At 50.4% G+C, this 22,841-nt stretch overlaps 1 protein-coding gene across 28 annotated transcripts in view; it reads left to right on the plus strand.

The window, feature by feature from the left end:
• The window catches only part of GATAD2A (GATA zinc finger domain containing 2A), a 124,942-nt gene that overhangs the window by 74,650 nt on the left and 27,451 nt on the right, over positions 1-22,841 (plus strand). For 17 of the 28 annotated variants that reach the window (XM_057300693.2, XM_034946276.4, XM_034946278.3 and 14 more), the window contains one exon: positions 6,828-7,102. In XM_057300693.2, coding sequence (XP_057156676.1) covers positions 6,834-7,102 — 269 coding nt within the window. In that variant the 5' untranslated portion in view covers positions 6,828-6,833. The remainder of the gene's footprint in view (positions 1-6,827; positions 7,103-22,841) is intronic. The other 11 variants (XM_008970980.6, XM_055104074.2, XM_063600050.1 and 8 more) reach the window with 1 other exon arrangement.

A 22,841-nucleotide genomic window follows, 5' to 3' on the forward strand; every position in this document is an offset into this window, starting at 1 on the left:
ATGGTGAAAAAAAGTTTCTGCCATTGAGAGCTTAACATTGAGTTGCAGTGAGAGATGAAGCTCCTGAGTGGCACGGAGATTGTTGCCAGGGCTCTGGTGAGGTACGCTGTGGCCTGGTGGTTGTAGCCACTCAGGGAGGCTTGTGGCCTATATAGAAGGCGGGCTGTGGGAATGAGCTGGGGGGTTTGGGTTGACTGTTTAGAATTTGAGAGTCTCTAGCATGTGGCACAGAAGGTAGATGATTTAAGCTGCGTGGACATCTTCGATAAACACTGTGGAAGAATGGGCAGTGGTATCCTCTCTCGGCCCACTGAAGCTTCTGTGTCCATCTTGTGTCCTTAGTCCTATGCGTTGGAGTATTGGAGGAGCCAGCTTCCCCCTCTCTCCAGAGCTTCTCACCCTAGGGAGCCTCCTTCCTCCTCGCCTGGATGAGGTACTGTCTTTCTTTGTTAGTTTCTTTCTTTCCTTTTTTCTTTAAGAAACATGGCCTCACTATGTTGCCCAGCCTGGACTCATACACCTGGGCTCAAGTGATGCTCCTGCCTTGGTCTCCTGAGTAGCTGGGACTACAGGCATGTGCCACTGTGCCTGGCTTCACACTTGTGCTTTTGATTCTCATCCTTAGCAGGTGGGGCTGTTGTTTTATCTGGTTTTCTTTTTTAATCCTTGCTTTCTTTGAATACAGGACTGATTCATAGTCACTGTTAAAGAATTCAAGCAATACAGGAATGTTTACTATAGTAAGTGAAAGTTTCTTAATAATCTACTCTTCAGAGATTACTACCACTGATTTTGGTCCAGTTCCTTTCAGTTTTGATTTTAGTGAAGTTACTTTCAGTTTTTTCCCTATATACACCTTTTTTTTTTTTAAACCATGTAAATGGTACTATGCTATTCTGCAACTTTTCTCCCACAGTTCTTTCCATTTTTCTTCACACAGCATTGTCTGTGAAGTAGGGATGGGGAAACTGAGGCTCAGCTCAAGCATCACTTGAGCCCAGGTGTTTGAGTCCAGCCTGGGCAACATAGTGAGACCTTGTTCTTAAAGAAAAAAGTTTGGGTTGACTGTTTAGAATTTGAGAGTCTCTATCTAGCATGTGGCACAGAGGGTAGATAATTTAAGCTGCATGGACATCTTTGATAAACACTGTGGAAGAAGGGGCAGTGGCATCCTCTCGGCCCACTGAAGCTTCTGTGTCCATCTTGTGTCCTTGGTCCTGTGGTTGATTGACAGACCTCTCCCCTGGCCCATGGCCAGCCAGCGTGTGTGTGATGGAGCTGAGACCAAGTCTCTGTTCCCTGCTGTGTCTAGTTGTAGGAGCTGACTGCTTGGAACACCTTTCTGTCTCTCAAGTTAAGTTGTGTCTCTCGTACTTGGCCTTAATGAAGTTTGACATTGAGAAGTCCAGAGCTGCTGTTTCCGGTGTGGCTTCCTTCCGGAATGAGTCCTAGTCACTGTTACTCAGAGATGTGCGTCAGGAAGTGGCTCGGGCCACAGTTCTGAGCAGATGGAGGTGTCTGTTCTGCATGGGAAAGAAGTATGCTTGTCAGGCAGGCGCTGCCAGTGCCAAAACTTGGCCCACCTATTCTCTCCTTACCCCCTCAACAGGTCCTTCTGGGCCACAACAAGGTACCCTGGTTTGACTCTTAGGAAGTGGGAGAGCCACTGAAGGGGGTACAGATCCAGGATGTGGCTTTGGGAGCTTCCTCGGGCTATGCTGCCGGGAGGAGAGTAGACAGGGGTTCTGGGTCCAGAGGCCCATCTGTGCTGTGCATCTATCTGTGTGAAGGGCAGGGCCACAGGGGCGCTCTGGAGGTGGGCACCTGGGCGCAGGCTTGCTGCAGCTGTGTGCCTACAGGGTCCTTGTGTCTTGAGTGTTGGGCGCAGCTCACAGCTAGCGAGGCTAGCACCTGGACCCCGTTGTCATCATCTGACTCAGCACTGGTTGCTTCATGGGCCCTTCTTCCTTCCTGATAGGAAGAGGTGCCCTGAGGTGCCCTGTGCCTCTTGAGGACAGTGGCTGCCCCCAGGTTCAGGGCTCTGCTCCTCAGCATCTCCGTGGGGCTCATCGTGGGCCTCACACTCAGCACATCCGAACTGTAGCCCAACCTTCCTTCCTCAAATCTGCTTCTCCCCATCTCAGAAAAGCCAGCCCCACTGGTCCAGTTGCTCAGGCAAAAACAAGTGAAAGAAAGCAACCCCCTCCGGAGTACCCCAACTCCCCTCTGCTCTGTCCCCTTCCCCAGTGTAGCTGCACCATAGGAACCGCTCCCCTGCCCTGCAGTCCTCCAGCCAGGTGATCCTTTAGAGCAAGCCAGATTCCTCCCCTCCGGCCTGGGCCAGTGCTTCCCCCAGCACATGTCTCCGCTCAGGCCCTGTCTCCTTCAGGGCTGGCTTCCGGTGCCGCCCGTTCCACCCAGCCCCCGTCCCTCTGTGTGCTCTGACTGCCCCGTGCTCTGCCTCGTGTCCCCACAGCGCCGTCACCAACACCCTCTGTCATTTCGCTCGTTTTCCAGCATGGGGGTGGATGGTGTTCCCTCTGTCTTGTTCACCACTGAGTCCCCAGCCCACAGTGGAGGCTCGGTGAGCTGCTGTCGGGTGAGGAGGCAGAAAGACGCCTAAAATCCACCGTTCAGAGCATCAGCCCTGCTGCTCCTGCCAGTGCTTTAACCCACTTACTGTGAAGCCTGACTTTCTTCCTGTCTGAAATAAGGGTGTTACTATGGGTATGTTAGTGATGGGTGCCACAGATGGCATTTTATGGTAGAGTTAGTATTAGCAGTGTGATCTCAGGGGTTTGGTTTTATGATTTGTGTCATGTACTTAATTTCTCTTTTAATTATCAAGAGATGCGTACTGGCCTGGTGTGCCAGAAGTGTGCTGGGTGCCTTCTGTTTGTCCCCCAAGTCCTCTTTAAGAGTTCTGGTTCCTGCCACAGCATCAGTCAGCCTTTTGGAATTGTTCTAGAACATGTTTTCTGCCTGAGGCTCTCAGGCCAGTTGGATGGTGGCATTTTACGAAAATAAAGCAGCATTCCTATCTGCCCTAAAGCCCATGGAGGTGCTCCCGGTCAGAGCTGCGCTGTACCTGTGTGGGGTCTCTAGTGTGGCTGGAACCTGTCCTTTTTGGCCCCTAGTTGAGGAAGAGCTGGGCTACGCCCCCACCACCTGCCAGCCCAGTGTGTGCGGGACGTATCAGAGGAGACCGATGCCCACTCAACCTTGCTGGTGCTGCTCATCTGTGCTGGCTTGCAGCCCGGCCTGGGGTGTTTGGAGAGAGTGAGGAGGAGGGTGAGGCTGACCTTCAACCTTGTGTCTCAGGCAGCCCTGGCAGCCTCAGTGCTCTCCCCTTTCAAATGGGCACGCTGCTGTTGGGATCTGTCTGTGCAGGCAGCAGCCGGCAGAGGATCTCAGCCCCCAGGACGGGGCTGCTCTCCATGCACTGGCAGCTCCCGCACAGCCCTTGCCTGGAACTTCTGCCACCGGAGCTGCCTTCCCCTCACTCTCCCCTGTCACTGGGAATTTTGAAATGAATCCTCATTTGCCAGTCAGGGTGACCTAGCCTCTTCACCTACTTTTAGGAAGTGTTCTAATGCACCCCCCACTGCTCTTTGCAGGAGTCATCTGTCGCGCTTTCTTCTTCCTGATAACTTTGCTCCTGGGTCTGTGCTTGCTGTGCGGTGGCTGCCAGCCCTGTTGTGCTGGGGGCACTAGTCCCGCTTGCTTCGAGGAGGGAGGAGCCACTCCTTACTGGCACCTGCCCTCCCCAGGAGCAAGTGTCCTGTGGTGGCCGAGGATTGGCCAGTAGCAGGCCCTGCGTCATTGGTCTTGGCAGTGGAGGAGGCTCCTGCCAAAGGAGCCCCCTGCACTCGGGGGCTGGCCCCACCCCCTCCAGCTGTGCCTGTCCTTCCTGAGGTGGGGGAGGGGTGCCGCAGGGCCCCGCCCCGCAGTGGCCTGCCTCTGGGAGGCACAGGCATAGGGCAGGCGGGCGCTGTGAGGCCAGCCGTCAGTGCCGGGCCTGGGATTGGCAGAGTTCCAGGCCTTAGGCTTCATAGTGAGCTGCTGTGCACCCTGAGTACACGCCACCCAGCCCTCTGCTGAGGACTCTGACCTGCTACCACAACAGGGGGCCCAACAAGAGAGGTCTCTGGGGCTGGAGGGAGCAGCTCTGCTGGGCACCTGAGGCCCTGCTCCATCCTGCATCTCTCAGAACCTCTGGGTAGCCTCTGGTCCTATACCAGTGAGAACGAAGTGAGGCCACACAGGCACGGCCCCCCTGATCTGGTTGTCAGTTCCACCTTGTCCATGTGGGCTGGAGCAGCTTCGAGAACTCATTCAGGGTCTTGGGTTCAAATGGGCTTCATGGAACTGAGCCCAGGGCTTACAGGGTGGGAGGCTGTGCTGGGAGGGGCCCTGCCTGGCTGGAACAGGGGCAGAGTGGGGAGCATGGGGGTTTCTTTGAGTCACAGGGAAGGGTGCTATGTCCTGGAGGTGGAGGTGCATTCTCCCTGTCCACCTGGGGACCTCATCCCCAACAGTAGTTATAAGGCCAGACTGGGAAGCTTCATCCGTAGAGTGGGGCCCTTACTTGTCCGAGGTCCTGGCCTCCCCTCATCTCTCACCTAAACAGGCTTTTCCCTGCCCTGGGCCTGGGAGTGCACATACCTGCTGTCTAAGGCAGTGCTTGAAGGAGAAATGTCCCACCCCTCCCAAAGTGAGGGAAATGAGAGGAGGGGACCCACACTCTGAGGGCAGTGACATATCTGTGGTCTCGTGGGAGGCGAGACAGACAACCTGTTAGTGAGCAGTTCAGATGGGGTTTATGGGCAAGGCATGTCGGAGGAAGGAAGGACAGAGACCATAGAACTTCAGGGCTGAGAGGGACACCGTAGCATTCCTCATCTCCCCCAGAGAAGTGAGGCCATGACCTCCACATTCGACCTCTACCTGGGCTCCATTCCACGGAGGAGCTGAGGGGCAGCTGAGCAGGAGCGGGGGCGGGGGTGGACAGGGTGGCCGGGGGCAGCGGAGGCCGCACAGTTGGTGTGGGATAGGTGGTAGGTGCAGGCTGGGATGCCGGAGGGGCTGGGGACAGGTGGAGGCAAGTCTGAAAACCTGTGCCCTTGAGATTCGGAGTCTCCCTGCCTCAGCCTGGTCATGTTAGGGGTCAGCCATGGCACCTGGGTGGTGGTGAGACAGGGTAGGGAGCACAGAGCTGCTCTGGGCCTGTGTGAAGCACACCAGGGATTTCCTGGCCTTGAGGAGACCCCAGTGTTTCAAGCCGGTGCCCGGGTGCCCTGGCTGGACCACACTGGCACAACACGCCTGTAGACGGCCTGCTTTCCCTCTGGCTCCAGGAGCGTGAAGCAGCTGTCTCTTTCTTTCCTTTCAGTTTGAGTGCATGAGGGGGCACATTTGGGCAGGGCCTTGCGCTATTGCTCATTTGTGAAATTGGCTCCTTTAAGGAAGCTGCAGATGAGTCAGCTCTGGAGTGCGTCCCATGGATGGTGACAGGACCCCTGTGTTGCCTTGTGCTGCCCCCAGCTTCCAGACTGGGTCTGCCTGGCTCTACCTGGGACAGGCTTCCCCAGGGTGTTTGCCAGTGAGGAAACTAAGGCTCTGGCAAGATGAGTGCCCTGCCTATGAGGACACAGATAGGACCAGAGGGCTTCAGCATAGAGCATGCCACAGGTGTGAATCAGGGTTCTCTGTGGGGCCCAAGTGGGCACCAACTGTCCCATGGAAAACTGTGACACTTCGGGAATTCCACTAGAGCTCAGCTGCTAAATTTCTCTTTTGTCCTCTGGTAAACACTGGGATGCTTTTTTAAGAACCTGACTCTCTCTGTCTCAATTCCTGTGCCCTGTCCTGTTGGGATGTCGAGGCCGGGATTAGAGCAGTCCCTTTAAGAGTGCCAGTGTCCCAGACCCTGCTGTGGAATGCCAGCCGCCTCCCTGCAGACAGACATTGCTGTGCTGTCGTCCTGTCTCCGTGAGGGTTAACAACACTTCAGCCTGTTGTCTGGAACCGGTTCAGACTGGTTTTCTGGAAAGTGCTTTGTCTCTCCGACTGAATCCTGGGAAGGGTCATGTGGAGCCAGTGATGTCATGGGATCAAAAACTGACTCAGCTGTTTTTTTCTTCTTTTTCTTTCTTCTTTAAATCAAGATATGTGTGTGCTGCAGGTACAGGGCAGTGGCACGTTGATGGGCCAGGCCTCACTCTACTCAAAGTGTACCTCACTGGCAACCAAAGGGTTAAATGTGATCCCCAGTCCCCACTCCCCAGAGGTGAGCAGGGAGTGAGGAGACCTCCCTTCCCTGAAGGGGAGAAGCTGGGGTTAACTCGAGTCACCACAGTGTAGGGCTAGTCCCAGGCCCCGACCCTGCTCCTGGAACAGTGCAGTCACCGCCCTCCTGGATTCCAGACATTGCAGGTGCTGAAAATCCCAAAGGCAGGTAGTTGAGATCTAGAACAACTTTTCCTCTGTTTGCTGTTGAGCCTTTCCTTGCTGATAAGCAGCCGCCTTCCACTGCTCCTGTTCAGCACCCTGCTGCCTCTGGCCCCCAACAGGGCAGGGTGTAGCTTGGCTCCACCAATGTTCAGCCACACAGTGGAGGCTGGGGACACCCCCCTCCTGCCTAGCCTTCCTCAAGGCAGTGATGAAATGTCCTGGGGATACTTTTCTGGGCCCTGCGTTTGTTGTACATTCTTTTGCCATCCTTCCCATAGGGAGGAAAACACTGAAAGCAACACTGAAAAGTCTCCAAGAAGGTGGCACCTTCATTGCACCCAGTTAAAATGTTGTGTCTTCTCCTCCCTCCCAAGTTCAGAATGACCGAAGAAGCATGCCGAACACGGAGTCAGAAACGAGCGCTTGAACGGGACCCAACAGAGGACGATGTGGAGAGCAAGAAAATAAAAATGGAGAGAGGATTGTTGGCTTCAGATTTAAACACTGATGGAGACATGAGGGTGACACCTGAGCCGGGAGCAGGTCCAACCCAAGGATTGCTGAGGGCAACAGAGGCCACGGCCGTGGCCATGGGCAGAGGCGAAGGGCTGGTGGGCGATGGGCCCGTGGACATGCGCACCTCACACAGGTGAGTGGGAGGAGCCAGCGGGAGGGGCTGGAACCTGGAGACAAGCCCAGTGTGCCCAGGTTGGGGCTGGCCACACTCCAGGCCTGTTGGTAACAGCTTGGCGGGGTTGTGGAGAGGGCTGTAGGCTCAGCTCGGGCATCACCCACCACTGGCAGCTGTGCTGTTGTGGCCATTCTAGGGCCCCAGGTCCCAACTGCAAGTGGCACAGAGTGTGGGTCTCACAGGAGAAGGAGTGGCACATTCCATCAGCTCCCCTGCCATCAGTAGGCCTTTGCCACCCATGCACCTGCTGTCTGTCCAACTCGGTGCTTTTGGTTTGTAGGGACACTTGAGTTATTCATTTGGTTATGCTTCCCTGCTTTTCAGATCTAGAGGTCAGAGGGCCAGGAATGCTACACCTTCCTTGGTCACTTGGCTAGGGATAGAGTTGGGAGCCCAGCCCAGGGCACCCTCCTCGGAGCGGGTACGGGATGCTCACTCGACTCCATGTTCACTTGGTGCTGGTCTTTGGCTTGCTCTGTTGGTTTGTCCTTAGTCAACACTGATTACTTCAAGAGTGACTTTCCTCATATTCACCTTTTATGAGTCTCTTAAGGTAAAAGCTTGAAATAAAAATAAGACCCAATCTACCACCTATTTCTTGACTTCAAAACCTTCCTTTCTCTCTGTAAAGAGAAATTCAGACCCAGCACCTCCTCTTGCATCACCCCTCCCCTTGGAGCTCTCCAGAATGTTCATGCCCAGACACCCACTGAGGGCTGTGGTGTGGCCATAGCTTCCCGGCTGGCCCTGTGACAAACTCCTCTGTGGCCCGTTGCTCTCTCTTCTCACCGCCCACTGGAGTCCTCTCCCTGTGGAGGGCCTGTCTCTCCACGCCTGTTCATAAGGGACAGCTGGTGGCTCCTCACCTTCCCGTGTCAGCTAACCCCACAGGATGACCCCACCCTGCAGTCTTATGTCAAATTCGTTTTTGCAACCCAAACTGTTGGGATCCTGAGGACTTCAGAGATCATCTGGTGTTCACAGCGTTTAAAATGGGAAGATAAATGGGAAAACCCAAGCCTGCTCCTGTTGACAAACCCTCCTAGTCTGAGGAAATATACTTTGTAGTCCTGCTGTCCAAAGAGGGCTTTTCTGTCTGACTCTGCTGTCTGCAGTCCTCATTCTAAAACCAAGGTCCTCTTCTAAAGTTCCAGAAATAAAACTATAGGTCCAAGTCTCCTTTTCCTTTCTCTATGTTTTCAGCCAGAGACCAGTCCATGACAGCTCAGCAGGGGTGAGCAGTGAGGGGCTGGTGTGGAGTCAAGGCAGGAAGAGGAGGAGTCCATGTTCATGGGAATCTGCAGTCCATGTGCATGGGGTCCCTTGTGCATTCCTGGGCTGCTGACATGCATTTTCTCCTGTAATCACCATGTTCCCCTGCAGGGTAGGTCAGTGGATTGTGAGGGAGAAGTTAAGTGTTAAAGAAACTCAGAGTTCAGCTGGGCGTGGTGACTCACACCTGTAATCCCAGCACTTTAGGGGGCCGAGGCGGGTGGATCACAAGGTCAGGAGATTGAGACCATCCTGGCTAACACGGTGAAACCCCATCTCTACTAAAAATACAAAAAAATTAGCTGGGTGTTGTGGCGGGTGCCTGTAGTCCCAGCGACTTGGGAGGCTGAGGCAGGAGAATGGTGTGAACCTGGGAGGCGGAGCTTGCAGTGAGCCGAGATCGCGCCACTGTACTTCAGCCTGGGGACAGAGTGAGACTCTGTCTCAAAAAACAAAAAAAAATTACTAGCACCTCTGAAGCCCCCTCATGCTTGCTTGCTGTCACTGTCTTGCAAGGGTAATCACTTTCTTGACAATATGGATTAGTTTTTCCTGCTTTGGTACTTTAAATAAGTGGGATTATATACTATGTACCTTTTATCTTCCTGCTTTCACTCAACATTGTGAGATTTACCCATATTGTTGTGCATACCAGTAGTTAATCCATTTTCATTGCTGTATAGTATTTTGTTTATAGAGTTTCTATTTGGGTATTTTTCAAAACTACCTTTTTTTCTTTCATGCTAACTTATTACCGTCTTATGACCGAATCTGGGCATATTGAAAGCTAGAGGCAGTTTCTGATGGCTTCTAGGAGAGAGAATTTCCTTTTTCTTTAGTGGCTGGTGAATTGGAATCATCAAGAAATATATATGTTTGCATGTGTGTGTATAGTGTACATATTGCTATGTTGGATGATTTGGAGCATGCAGAGGCAGATACAGTAGTAGAATCAGCTTTCTGCCTCCATCTTTTACTCCCCTCCCTGTCGCTCTTTAACTCAGCAGTTTTTCTCTCTCAGTCTCCCAACTTGTGTGAGTGTTTTATATTCTACATAAATTGAGGGTGGAGGGCAACTTCTGGTTGTGTTGAATGAGGAGATTGGCAGAATTGACAAAAGCAAAATGAAACAATCTCAGCATTCTGGAAAAATTGAGCAGGGGCATACAACAATCTGAGAAGTATTTATGCCTGTAACTGCTGAATTTCAGGTGAGAACAGTGAGACTCTATGGCATTTGGCCTGGAGCTATTCCCATGCCCTCTCCCATCTGTTTGGTAAAGAGGTTCTGTCCAGCCACTGTCAGCTGTGAGGACCAACAGCTTCGCTGTGTGGGTGAAAAGGAGGAGGACTGTTCATTTTAGAGTGGTAGCAACCCTGCCTGTGGCCTTGTAGATGAGAGTAACAGTCTTGGAGATGGGCAAGTGGGGAGACACAGCGGCTCTGTTTTAGCCCAAGGTTGGGGCAAGATAGAAAAACTATTTGAAGAAATAATGGACAAAAACATACTTGAGGAGAAACTCATCCAGGGATCCCAACAAACCCTAAATAGCATAAGTACAAAGAGATCTTGACCTAGATACATCATAGTCAAACTGTAGAAAGCCAAAGAAAAGAAGAAAATCTTGAAAGTAGCAAAAGAAAAACAACTCAGCACATCTGGGGAGCATTAATAAGATGAACAGCTGACTTCTGACTCGAGACAATGGAAACAAAAAGGAGTTGAATGATGTTAAAAGTATCCAAAGAAGAAAACTGCCAACCCAGAATTCTATACCAGTAAAAATAGTCCTTCAAAAATGAAAGCAAAAAAGACGTTGTCAGGTAAACAAGACTGAAGGAATCCATTGCTGGTAGACCTGCCAGTTCTTCAGCCTGAAAATAAATGACACGTTGGCAGCTTGAGTCTATGAAAAGAAATAAAGAACACTGGAAATGGTAAATGCATGGGTTAACTGGAAAGACTTAACTAGTTCTGCAGTCTGGAAACCAACCAAAGGCTTCGAATTATTTGTTGGGTTTATAATATCCACAGATAAAATATATGTCATATTAGTAAAAAAGATGGGGAATTAAATGGAGCAATATTGGAGCAAAATTTCTGTATCTTACTGGAATCAAGTTAGCATCAGTCTTATATAGATTGTGATTAAGATGCTTACTGTAATGCCTAGAGCAGCTCTGAACAAAATAACTTTAAAATATAGTTTTTAAAGAAAATCAGGGCTGGGCACAGTGGCTGACTCCTGTAATCCCAGCACTTTGGGAGGCTGAGGCAGGTGGATCACAAGGTCAGGAGACCGAGACCATCCTGGCTAACGCAGTGAAACCCCGTCTCTACTAAAAATACAAAAAAATTAGCCTGGCATGGTGGTGGGCACCTGTAGTCCCAGCTACTTGGGAGGCTGAGGCAGGAAAATGGTGTGAACCTGGGAGGCGGAGCTTGCAGTGAGCCAAGATCGCGCCACTGCACTCCAGCCTGGATGAAAGAACGAGACTCCATCTCAAAAAGAAAAAAAAGTTCATCAGAAGAATTAAAGTTATACACTAAAAAATATTTAACACGAAAGAAGGCAGTTTCTTTATTCACTGAGAAATAAAGGAACAAAAAAGAGGACATGTAGAAAACAAAATGGCAAATGTCAATCCAGCCATGTCAATAATGCAGTAACTGTGAAGGATCTAAATACCCCAATCAAAAGGCAAGGACTATCAGATAGTGTAAAGAAACAAGATTCAGGCCGGGCTCAGTGGCTCACGCCTGTAATGCCAGCACTTTGGGAGGCCAAAGTGGGCGGATCACAAGGTCAGGAGTTTGATAGCAGCCTGGCCAATATGGTGAAACCCCGTCTCTACTAAAAATACAAAAATTAGCCAGGCGTGGTGGCACGCACCTATAGTCCCAGCTACTTGGGAGGCTGAGGCAGGAGAATCACTTGAACCCGTGAAGCGGAGGTTGCAGTAAGCTGAGATGATGCCACTGCACTCCAGCCTGGGTGACAGAGCTCCGTCTGTCTCAAAAAAAAAAAAAAAAAAAAAAAAAAAAAAGAAGCAAGATTCAGCTTAATTATATGTTGTTTATAAGTGACGCCCCTTAGATTCAAGGAATAATATAAAAGGATGGAAAAAGAGGTACCATAAGTAACCGTTTGAGAGCTGGAGTAACTGTATTAATAAGAGATAAAAGACACTTTAAGACCAAAAAATTACTAGAGCCAAACTGCGACTTTATTTTTTTTGTTGTTATTATTTTTTTTGAGACAGAGTCTCACTCTGTCACCCAGGCTGGAGTGCAGTGGCACGATCTCCACCTCGTGGGTTTCAGTGATTCTCCGGCCTCAGCCTCTTTGAGTAGCTGAGACTACAGGTGCCCGCCACCACGCCCGGCTAATTTTTTGTATTTTTAATAGAGGCAGGGTTTCACCATGTTGGCCAGGCTGATCTTGAACTCCTGACCTCGTGATCCACCCGCCTCAGCCTCCCAAATTGCTGGGATTACAGGCGTGAGCCACTGTGCCCAGCTGCGACATTTCATATGATATTTCAGAAAGACGTAACAGTCAGCAGAGCCCCAAAATACCTGAAAACATAAACTTGATAGGATTGATGGAAATTAATCAGTTATAGTTAGAGATTTCAATATCCCACTCTCAATAATTGGTAGAACATCTAGACAAAATCGGCAAGGTCTGGAGGACTTGAAGAACATTATTAACTCACTTAGCCTGACATCTGTAGAATACCTGGTGAATGCAGAATACATCCTCCCAATTGTAGGTGAACGTTCTCCGTTGATCATACATTGGACCATAAAACAAGGCTCCAGTATAGCTGTAAAAAACAAAAAGAAAAGGAAGTAACAAGTGTTGAGGAGGAAGTGTAGAAACTGGAATTCCTCATACATTGCTGGTAGGAATGTAAAATAGCCCAGATAGTTTCTTACAGAGTTAGTTGTAAACTTACCGTATGACTTAGCAATTTATCCAAGAGAAATGAAAATGTGTCCACACAGACAGGTACACCTGCAGCAGCATGATTCATACTGGTCGAAAAGTAGAAGCAGGGCCAGGCACAGTGGCTCATGCCTGTAATCCCAGCACATTGGGAGGCCGAGGCAGGCGGATCACCTGAGGTCAAGAGTTTGAGACCAGCCTGGCCAACATGGTGAAACCCCGTCTCCACTAAAAATACAGAAATTTGCCTGGTGTGGTGGCGTGCACCTGTAGTCCCAGCTACATGGGAGGCTGAGGACGGAGAATTGTTTGAACCTGGGAGGCAGAGGTTACAGTGAGCCGAGATCGTGCCGCTGTACTCCAGCCTGGTGACAGAACAAGACTGTCTCAAAAAAAAAAAAAAAAAAAAAAAAGTGGAAGCAACCCAGTGTCCCATGGATAAAACAAACCTGCTACCTCTATATACCAGATTACTGTTCAGCTTTATAAACTACTCATGTGTGCCATAACATGGCTGAATCTCAGACTTGCCACGCTAAGGAGGATACAGCAGATCCAGGGACTGCTTGTTGTATAGTTTCACTTACAGGGCATGTCCCCCCAAAAAGCAAATTTATTTGAGAGATGGAAAGTGACCAGTGGTTGACTAGGACAGGGCTGGGGGTGGGTGGGAGCAGTGATTAACAACACATGGGCACATTTTGGGAAGATGGAAATATTTTAAAATTGTATCGTGGTGATGATTGCACAAATTTACTGAAATCATTGAATTGTACTCTTACGGTGGCTGAATTTTGCGGTATGTAAAGTATACCTCAATATGGATGTTAAAAATAAATAATTAAATGAAGGTTAAAATAGTTTGGTTTCTGTTGTGGCATCCATAAATGTGCACACAGAAAAACAAAACCCGCAGAGGTAGAAGTTGTGAGTCTGTTGGTTTTGTGAGGCCAATCCAAAGGTCATGGGCATGTGCTGCCCCTATGCCGAGTCCGGACTGTCAGATGAGGCTGGAGCTGGCAGGCAGAGGAGGCTGCTTTTGGTTCTCTGTTTTTTGGAGTTGATCTTGCACTGTCGGCCAGGCAAGAGTGCAGTGGTGCAGTCGTAGCTCACTGCAGCCTTGAACACCTCGGCTCAAGCCTCTCAAGTAGGTGGGACCATAGATGCATGCTACCACACCTGGATGGGGTTTTTTTGTTGTTCTTTTTAATTTTTTTTGTAGAGATGGGGTTTATTATGTTCCCCAGACTGGTCCTGAACTCCTGATCTCAAGTGATCCTCCTGCCTCAGCCTCCCAAAGTGCTGGGATTATAGATGAGCCACGGCACCAGGCCGGTTCTTTCTGTTTTGTTTTTGTGATAAGTAGCAGATCCAGTCCTGCACTTTCCTGTAGGGGAGAGTCTCTTTCTTTCAAATGGTTGATCTTCAGAAATAACTGGCCACACCCAGATGGAAATAGCTTGATTTGTTTTCTTTTTTTTTTTTTTTGAGATGGAGTTGCGTTCTTGTTGCCCAGACTGGAGTGTGGTGGCGTGGTCTCAGCTCACTGCAACCTCTGCCTCTCAGGTTCAAGTGTTTCTCCTGCCTCAGCCTCCTGAGTAGCTGGGATTACAGGTACCTGCCACCACGCCCAGCTAATTTTTGTATTTTTAGTAGAGACAGGGTTTCACCATGTAGGCCAGGCTGGTCTTGAACTCCTGACCTCAGGTAATCCACCCACCTCAACCTCCGAAAGTGCTGGGATTACGAGTGTGAGCCACTGTACCCAGCCTTGATTTGTTTTTTTTTTTTTTTGGATGGAAGAGCATGTTGCTCGGTAAAAATGCGGCTCTTCTCCAGGGATCCTGCAACTGAAAGGTAAGGACTGAGGGTCCCTCAGTCACCTTGGGCCTGCATGGGTTGAGGGAATGAGAACTCTGTGAATGGCCACACCTCACTGAGGATGTGTTTGTGTGTGCCTTTTCTGAGGTGTCAACTCTTATTGGATTGTCAGTGGTCCAGGACCAGACCTGCTATATGCCAGGTACTATGCTGATCTCTGGTAGAGAGGTAATCAAGACAGGATCTGATTTATGCAGCTATTTTTTTGGAAGACCATGTCATGAAGGAAAGTGCAGAGGTCTTGGAAAGAAGGACTTGCCATTGCCGATGTGGCTTACCGTCTCCATTTCCTTATTTCACCTGGGAGGAGACTGGGCTGTGGCTTCCGTGGTCCATGGATTGGGCAGACTTCAACACAGCCTAGGTGGATATCTGGCAAGTTGTCCCCGTTAGTGGTGTGTGGCGTTCAAGCAGCTCTTGTGTCTTGCTCTTCTCTCCCCACCTCCCCTCGTACCATGAGTGGCTTGTCTGCTGTGGGAGGGGGCAGCACTTGGACCAAAGGCCTGCCCCATGGTCTGGACAGGGCAGGCTGGGATGTGTGTTCCTTGGCCACTTTGGGGCTCAAAGTAGCATCTGTGCTGTTAGATCTGATCTTGGCTTTAGTTTTTTTTTGGCCTTCAGCTCCCTGGTCAAGCACTTGTGGCCAGTGACAGACTGTAAAACACACTGGAAATGTAGTCTGTTTACTGGGCCTGCAAAACCAGGCGCAGTTGGTGACACTGGTGTCCTTGATGACAATTAGAATCATTGCCGTTGTCTTTCTTTTTAGACTTTTGCAGTCACCAAGGGGGCGGTGGGGTGACACATCTGTGTCACTTCCCTGCCCAGAGAATGCACTGGCTGATCATTTGATATTAAGACAGGTTAGGCCACCCACCACGGTGAGCATGCGTGCCCATCATTAAAATGCAGGTTAGGCCAGGCGCGGTGGCTCATGCCTGTAATCCCAGCACTTTGGGAGGCCGAGGCGGGCAGATCACGAGGTCAGGAGATCGAGACCATCCTGGCTAACATGGTGAAACCCCGTCTCTACTAAAAAAAAAAAAAATTAGCCGGGCGTAGTGGTGGGCACCTGTAGTCCCAGCTACTTGGGTGGCTGAGGCAGGAGAATGGCGTGAACTCGGGAGGTCAGGCTTGCAGTGAGCCCAGATCACACCACTGCACTCCAGCCTGGGCGACAGAGCGAGACTCCGTCTCAAAAAAACAAAAACAACACATATTAACACCCAAGCCTTCCAAAACCAAAAACAAATCAGAAAGTAATGTGATATTGCTTCTTCCTAGACATCCAGCCACCCAGTTGTCCAGAACGTGGGAGTGTGGACGGCTTTGTTTTGTTCTGTGCCAAAATGAGGCCAGCTGGAAAAAAGGTGTGCATCACATAATTTTTGCAAGATGACTCTGAGGATCACGGATAGAGTCCTTGCTGTTTGGACAGATGCTTTTTACAGGGAAGGGAGAGGAGGGTGAGGTCGACACCGGAATTGCCCCCAACCCCCACAACCACGTGAGCATGGGGCTCTCCTGGTGTGCCCGAGACAATGAGTTCTGACTCACGCATGCACCTGTGAGTCAAACCCTGAATTTAGGTCACAAACTTTATCACGGCCCAGAAACCTTACCATCCCACTCCAGAAGGGCCCTCACGCACTCCCAGCCCTTCCTGTTTTGGTGCTTCCCCTCATGAGACTGGTCTTGCCTCTTTTCCGGTTTTCCAGGGATGCACTCACAGAGTCAGTGCTCTTTGGGGTCCGGCTTCCTTCTGAGTGTTTTGGGATTTGCCCCTGGTGTGTATTGGTGTGCCTCTGAGTGGTGTGCACAGGGCACTTCTCACCTGTCAGTAGACATGTGTGCAGCCTCCAATTTGGGGCTGGTGTGAGCACCCGCTGCTGTGCAAGGTCCCTGCAGATTGTCTCTTTGTGGGTACGGGTCAGCATTTTTCTTGGTAAACACTCAGGTTAAACTGCAGGGTTACAAATTGTGTGTGAGGTTAGTCGTTTTAGAGAAACGACTGGGCTTTTCCCCCAAAATGGTCTGTGCTTTTCACACTCACAGGTGTGGCAGTCCAGCACACCGTCTTCACTTGCTGTTCTCAGTCTTTATAGTTTTAGCCACTGGGTCCCCAGAGAGGTTGAGGTCCAGATTTGGCCTACACGTGTGGCTGTGTCTTAAGCCCATCACCCTTGTCCCTCTTTGATGGAAGCCCGAGGCCAGGCAGAAGAGCCCACTGCCCCTTGTGCTAGTCAGTCACATAGCGGATGCTCGGACAGTTGCTGGTGCCACAGAACCCCTATCACCGTTGCGTTGGCTGCCTGCATACGGGTGGAGGGGTTGTCTTCACAGCGATGTGCAGAGCTGAGCTTCCACCCCCTGCTCTCAGGACTATGCCTCCCCGCAGCTGCTCCCGGCCCGCCTGCCGGCTGTCTACAGGAATGCACGTCCTTGAATGAGATGGACGATGGACTAATGTGGCACAGCTGTCGACGTGAGGGCTCAGGAAAGGGCTGGGTTCTCATAGCCCGGGGACATGGTTTGTGGCCCTCACACTGGCTGCCTCCTACAGCCCTCTTGGCAGGGATTGAACCCCTAAATCCCCCATCGGGGTGCCAGAGCTTTGGAAGTCCCGCAGCAAGAAGCCATTTTCCCTTTGTGTGACCACTGGCCTGTCCCAGAGTCAGGGTCCAGACAGGGGGCTCCGGAGCGGGGTACTCTGGGCGGCTCTCTGGAGCCCCCCCTCCTCCACTGCCCCAGCCCCTCCCCAGCACCTGTTGAGGGCTGGCTGCTGCCTTTCACTTGCTAATTCTCTGTCTGCTTCTGGGCAACTTCCAGGAGAGGCTGGGTGGCCCCAGGGAGTGCCTTCACCAGCTCCGACTAGAAATCCACAGCCTGCGGGCATTTCTTAGCTCATGGGAACTGAGAGGTATGTTCCCTTGGGAATCTGTTTTGTGCTCCCTTCCCTGCCTTAGCCGCTGCCCCTCCAAACCTCAGTGGCCACCGTCTGTCTCCTCCTTGTTCTCTATGTCACCCCTTTCCTGCAGGCTCCTCATCCAATTTCCCTTTATCTGGGACTCTAATCCCAGAAATCGCTGAAATGTGAGGGGTCCACCTGTACTTCTAAGAATCGTTAGATTATATAGGGGCACCAGGATAACAGACTGCCCTGTTTCTAACTCCCCAAGTCCTCAGCTCACATGAGGGCCGTAGCATGAGCCAGCCCGGTGCCAGGTAAAAGAGCATCACTCCTGGTCTTCCTGAACTTCAGCTTCTCCAAGGTGTTGCCAGCTCCCTGTTGCCTTTAGACGCCCTCCTCTGGTCATGGAGGGGACTCGGGATCCCTAACTTTGAAATGGGGCTTCTCTCTTGGACAGTGCAGGCTCTCTGGGGATGTTATTATCCTGTGGTGGCTCTGACAGAAAACCAGAGGCCACACTTTATATGGACATCGAGGTAATCACCAGTAAATGTTTGGCCTTCTCTGTCTGAACTCCTCTCACACATCTGTAAGTTGAGCAGATTTGCAGATTAAGCAGACCTCTTCCTTCTTTTTAAATGACTTGCTTTCTGTTTTGCTGCTGCGGCTTCTGATATCTCCTCCCAGCATGTATTCCTGCTGTTGTCTTATTTGTCACTCACTGACAGGCTTCTCTTCCTGTAACTGATGTCCCAGCTCCTGTAGCAGGTTATTTAAATGTCCCATCCACAGGGACAAGACAGGGAGGGTGTCTGACCAGCACTCCGCTGTGCCCACTGAAACTGGGTTTAGCTATGTTGCTTTTCAGTCTGCAGCCAGTTTCCCTGCCATGCTGCAAGCAGTTGCAGTGAAACCAACCTGGAGGCTACGGGGCGGCTTCTGAGTGCTCCTTAGGCCGAGAGCCAGTCCTGTTCCTCATGGTCCCCTAACCTGGTGAAGGAGTGGAGCGAAGGGCAGTGGGCGCCAGGCCTTGGGGGTCTCTGTGTGCAGAACAGGTAGAAACAGACGGAGCGGATACCTGGGAACCTGCAGGGGCATGTGTGATCCCGGGTGGGACAGGCAGGCGTCACACCCAGGGGGGCAGTGTTTTCCCGGTTAGCAGAATATGCCCCTGGAAGAAAAGAAAAGCCTACCTGGTTAGAAGAGATCTTTCTGAGGTTTTTCTTCTCTCTCTTAAAATGAGCATATGAATTATAATTTGTGAGCCTGAGGGGGCAGCTGGTGGTAGAAAAAAGAACGTGGGTGTCTGACAGCCTGGATCGGCCATGTACTGAATCTCTGTGTGGCCTGGGATAGTCTGCCCCCACTTTGTGAATGCCTCTTGTCTCCTCTGTGAATTGAGGCTCCACCACAGTGTAAAGTCACAGTGCTGAGAGGAAGGCAGGGTAACGCCTGAAGCCAAGCTGGATCTGCTGCCTTTGGAAACACTGAGTTACCTGTGGCTGAGGCTCGGGCAGATGCCACCGTTCTCTCTGGAGGGTGGGAGACAAGGGAGGGGACGTCTGATGGGTGGAAAGATGGGAGACATACCAGATGTTGCTATGTGCCTCCCTTGCTTGGGACCCGTGCCATAGGACTGCGGATTTTTAGAGCTTATATCTTTAAAATAGTTGTGATGTCATCAAATTGAAAAGCTTTGGGGGTTCATGCGACTGAGACTTGATGCCATGCAGAATTCCTCAAGGCAGGGCCCTGATAGCTTTCGTACAAAGAGCATTCTAAAGAGAGCCATCAGTCCAGGCCTCCAGGAGACTTGGCGTGTCTGCAGGCGGTGTGGGAAGAGTGGTCTGAGGGCACTCTCTGGGGGACTGCAGCCCAGAAATCATGGTGCACCGGGTACAGGGGTCAGAGTCTGAAGGTACACGGTGGTAGGAGCAGAGACCGGAAAGGTGGTCTGGGATAGATTGTTGGATGCAGGAAGGGTGGAACATAGAGTTGGGACTGGGCCTTGGGTTTGGGACCCCCCTCTGGAGAAGGGAGAGTTGATGCTCTGAGCCTAGGTGGAGCCCAGGATCTCTCAGGCATTTGGATGGGAGAGAGGTGGCCAACTTGCTGGAGAAGGAAGGAGATTCCTAGTCCCGGAGACCAGCAGTCTAGGGGCAGTGGGGCACAAGATTCAGAATAGCGTCCTCACACTGAGGTCCTGGGTGACCTGGCCAGCCATGTTCCTGTGTTTGATCCACAGCCATAGGGCGTCGCCCGCTTTCTGTGACTTAGGTAAACATAGAGGCTGTACAGTTGCCACATAAGGCTGTAAGAACCTTAAGGTGACCAAATTTTGTTGGCTGATGATTAAATAGGTTTTATAAGCAATTATAGTGTATCTTTGGGGTAAATCCTATTAAATTTTTAGTACCTCTCACTTTTCAAAATACAACTTTGGCAGCAAAAAGAAAGTTACATGGGCCATGATACATCAGCAGGACAGGACCCAGGATCCCAGCCTCTGTACTACTGTCGAGGCTGCCAGAGACGGGAAATCCTTTTCCTGAAGCACTGGCACCTCCCCTTTTCCATCTGTGGGCCCCAGACAGCAGTTGGATTTGTGGGATATGTCTGTTGACATTTACTGTGTTAGAAAATTTGAAAATACTGGCCGGGCGCAGTGGCTTACGCCTGTAATCCCAGCACTTTGGGAGGCCGAGGTGGGCAGATCACATGAGGCCAGGAGTTCGAGACCAGCCTGAGCAACATGGCAAAACCCCGTTGCTACAAAAAAAGTAGCTGGGTGTGGTGGCGCACTTCTGTAATCCCAGCTACTTGGGAAGCTGAGGCACAAGCACCACTTGAACCCAGGAGACAGAGGTTGCAGGGAGCCGAGATCGCACCACTGCACTCCAGCCTGGGCGACAGAGCGAGACTCTGTCTCAAAAAAAAAAGAAAAAAGATTTCAGCCTGGGCAACATAGCAAAAGTGTCTCTACTAAAAATCCAAAAAAATTGCAGAGTGGTGGCGCACACTTGTAGTCCCAGCTATTCGGGAAGCTAAGGTAGGAGAATCACCTGGGCCTGGGAGGCAGAGGCTGCAGTCAGCTGAGATGGCACCACTGTACTCCGGGCTGGACAACCTGAGTTGAGACCTTGTCTCAAAAAAAAAAAAAAAACCTATTATTAATTCATTTAAAGATGGCTATAGTAGACCTGTGACATATTAGCATAAATAACTTATTATTAAAAATCTATTTTGCAAATCTCTTTAATACTCAGCTTACTAAGAAGGCAGCTGCTAGGTTCCCGTAGCTGTTTCTGTGTCCATCCTCTTGCGTTCTTTGTGAGGGTTTGAAGCATGGTGAAGAAAATGTAACTAGTATGGAGAAGAGGTTAGAGAGTGGAGGAGCGTTTCCATAGGCTTTTTGGATCATTGTGCGTTTCCTCCTCTAATGAGAAACCAAAATCGAGTGGCGAGTCTCTACCGGTGAGTTGGCCCTTAGACTCTGAAACCTCATCATTGAGCTTTTTGTACGTGGGTTACATTAAAATCCGTGGGACTCTTTTACACTTTGAACAGAAAAATCTGTTTTTAAAACTAACTTTTAATTTTAGAATAGACTCACAGAAAAATTGCAAAGATCAGTCCTGCAAACCTCACCCCAGTCTCCACATTGTTAACAGACTACAGAACATATGTCACAAGTAGTGAGCCAGGGTTCATGTATTATTTTAGCCGAGTTCATACTTTATTCTGATTTCCTCAGTTTTTTCCAGCTGTCCTTTTTCCCTTATGTTATATTTAATCCTTGCGTCTCCCTAGATTCCTTGGACTATGACAGTTTCTCGTACTTTCTTTGTTTTGGGTTACCTTGTCAGTTTTGAGGAGCAGAGGTCAAGTGTTCTGTAGAATGTCAGTGCATTGGGATTTGTCAGATGCTTTTCTCACAGGCAGGTGATGGATTTGGGGGAGGAAGACCACAGAGGGTGAAGTGCTCTTCTCTTCATATCATATCAAAGGTACTGCTGGTCTTGACTGAACGATCGTTTTGGTGAGGTGCCATTTGTCAGGTTTTTCTACTGTAAAGTTACCCTTCCCTCCTTCCCCTGCTCCACCATTTCCATACTGTCCTCTTTGGAAGGAAGTTACTATGTGTGGCCCACTCTTTTTTTTTTTTTTTTTTTTTTTTGAGATGGAGTCTCACTGCGTTACCTAGGCTGGAGTGCAATGGCATGATCTCGGCTCACTGCAACCTCTGCCTCCCAGGTTCTAGTGATTGTCCTGCCTTAGCCTTGTGAGTAGCTGGGATTACAGGCACTTTAGAGAAGGGGTTGTTCACCAAGTTGGCTAGGCTGGTCTCAAACTTCTGGCCTCCTGTGATCCACCCGCCTCGGCTCCCAAAGTGCTAGGATTCCAGGTGTGAGCCACCGTGCCTGGCGACACAGCCTACTCTTGAGGAATGGGGACTCATGCTCACCTCCTCAAAGGTGAATTGTCTGCATAAATTATTTGGGATTCTTCTGCCTGACAGTTTTATCTTTTCTTCCCCTGAATGACATTTTACTCATGTATGAGTTTGTAATACCATTGAACGTTGGAAAATAGTAGTTTACTGGGTTATAGAGACGTTTCAGATACACATATCATCATTTAGTGTCACAAAATCAGATTTGTCAATGTCACCACCTATCCATTGGGAAGTTGTTGAGCTCACAGCAAGTAGCAAATATAAGTTTTCCAAAATTCTGATTTTTGATTAATGGAAGCTCGTACTTTATCACTGGTACCAGATACCCTTGGGTGTTTTTCATGAAGCACCAGGCTTTGCATGAATGCTCACGCGAGCGCTTCTCTTCATGGCGCCATTCCACTGCAGTATGCAGCAGGAGGGCTTCTTCCTGTCGTACTTTGTCATGGGATACCACAGAGACACTACTCAGAGGTTGACGTTTAATCGCATTTCATGACTGCCCCCCGAGGTGAGTGGCGTCCCCTTCTGCAGATGAAGAAACTTGGCCTCATTGAGGTTTGGTGAATGGGCCAGTCGCCCCAACACCTGCAGAGGTGCACCCAGCCCCCTCAGTGGTCCTCGTGGGTCACTTGTGGCCATTCTGCACAGAGCAACTGGAGCAGGTCTGATTGGGTTGTGGGTGTACCTAGCTGGCTAGGAGGACAGGTGCAAGTGATGGGGATCCAGCCACTTGTGATGCAGATGTTTAAAAGAGGGGCAGGAGGTTTCCAGGCACAGCGAGCACTTTCCATTCATTGAGAAAGTTTGTGGTCGTTTCAGAAGCAGTGTGTGTTTCATGTTTGTGGCTTTCATGCACACAGGTGACTTCTCTCTCCCTGTGTATTGGCGAGGAAGCTGGCATCTCTCCCAGGAGATGCCTTCAGTTCATTTGCTGTAGGGAGTCCTTCCTCCACCCTGCTTGAGGAGTTCTCACCATGTTTTCTCCCTGGAGGAAAGTGGGCCTGGCATGGGTGTAGGGACCAGCATCAGGAGGGGTGCTGCGATCAGTGGCCAGGGTTTCTCCTCCTCTTTGTCCTTTACTCTCCCCACACCAGGCCCTCAGGAGCCTGGATTCCTGAGCTCCACAACCATCCTACCCCTTCCAGCAGGCTTTGGCCCACTTGCAGTGTGAGTGTCCACCACCTCTGAGGTTTGTTTCTTTCCTTTTTTAAAAGACAGGGT

This window comes from Pan paniscus, chromosome 20, assembly GCF_029289425.2.
Source record: "Pan paniscus chromosome 20, NHGRI_mPanPan1-v2.0_pri, whole genome shotgun sequence".
Classification (NCBI taxonomy): Eukaryota; Metazoa; Chordata; class Mammalia; order Primates; family Hominidae; genus Pan; species Pan paniscus.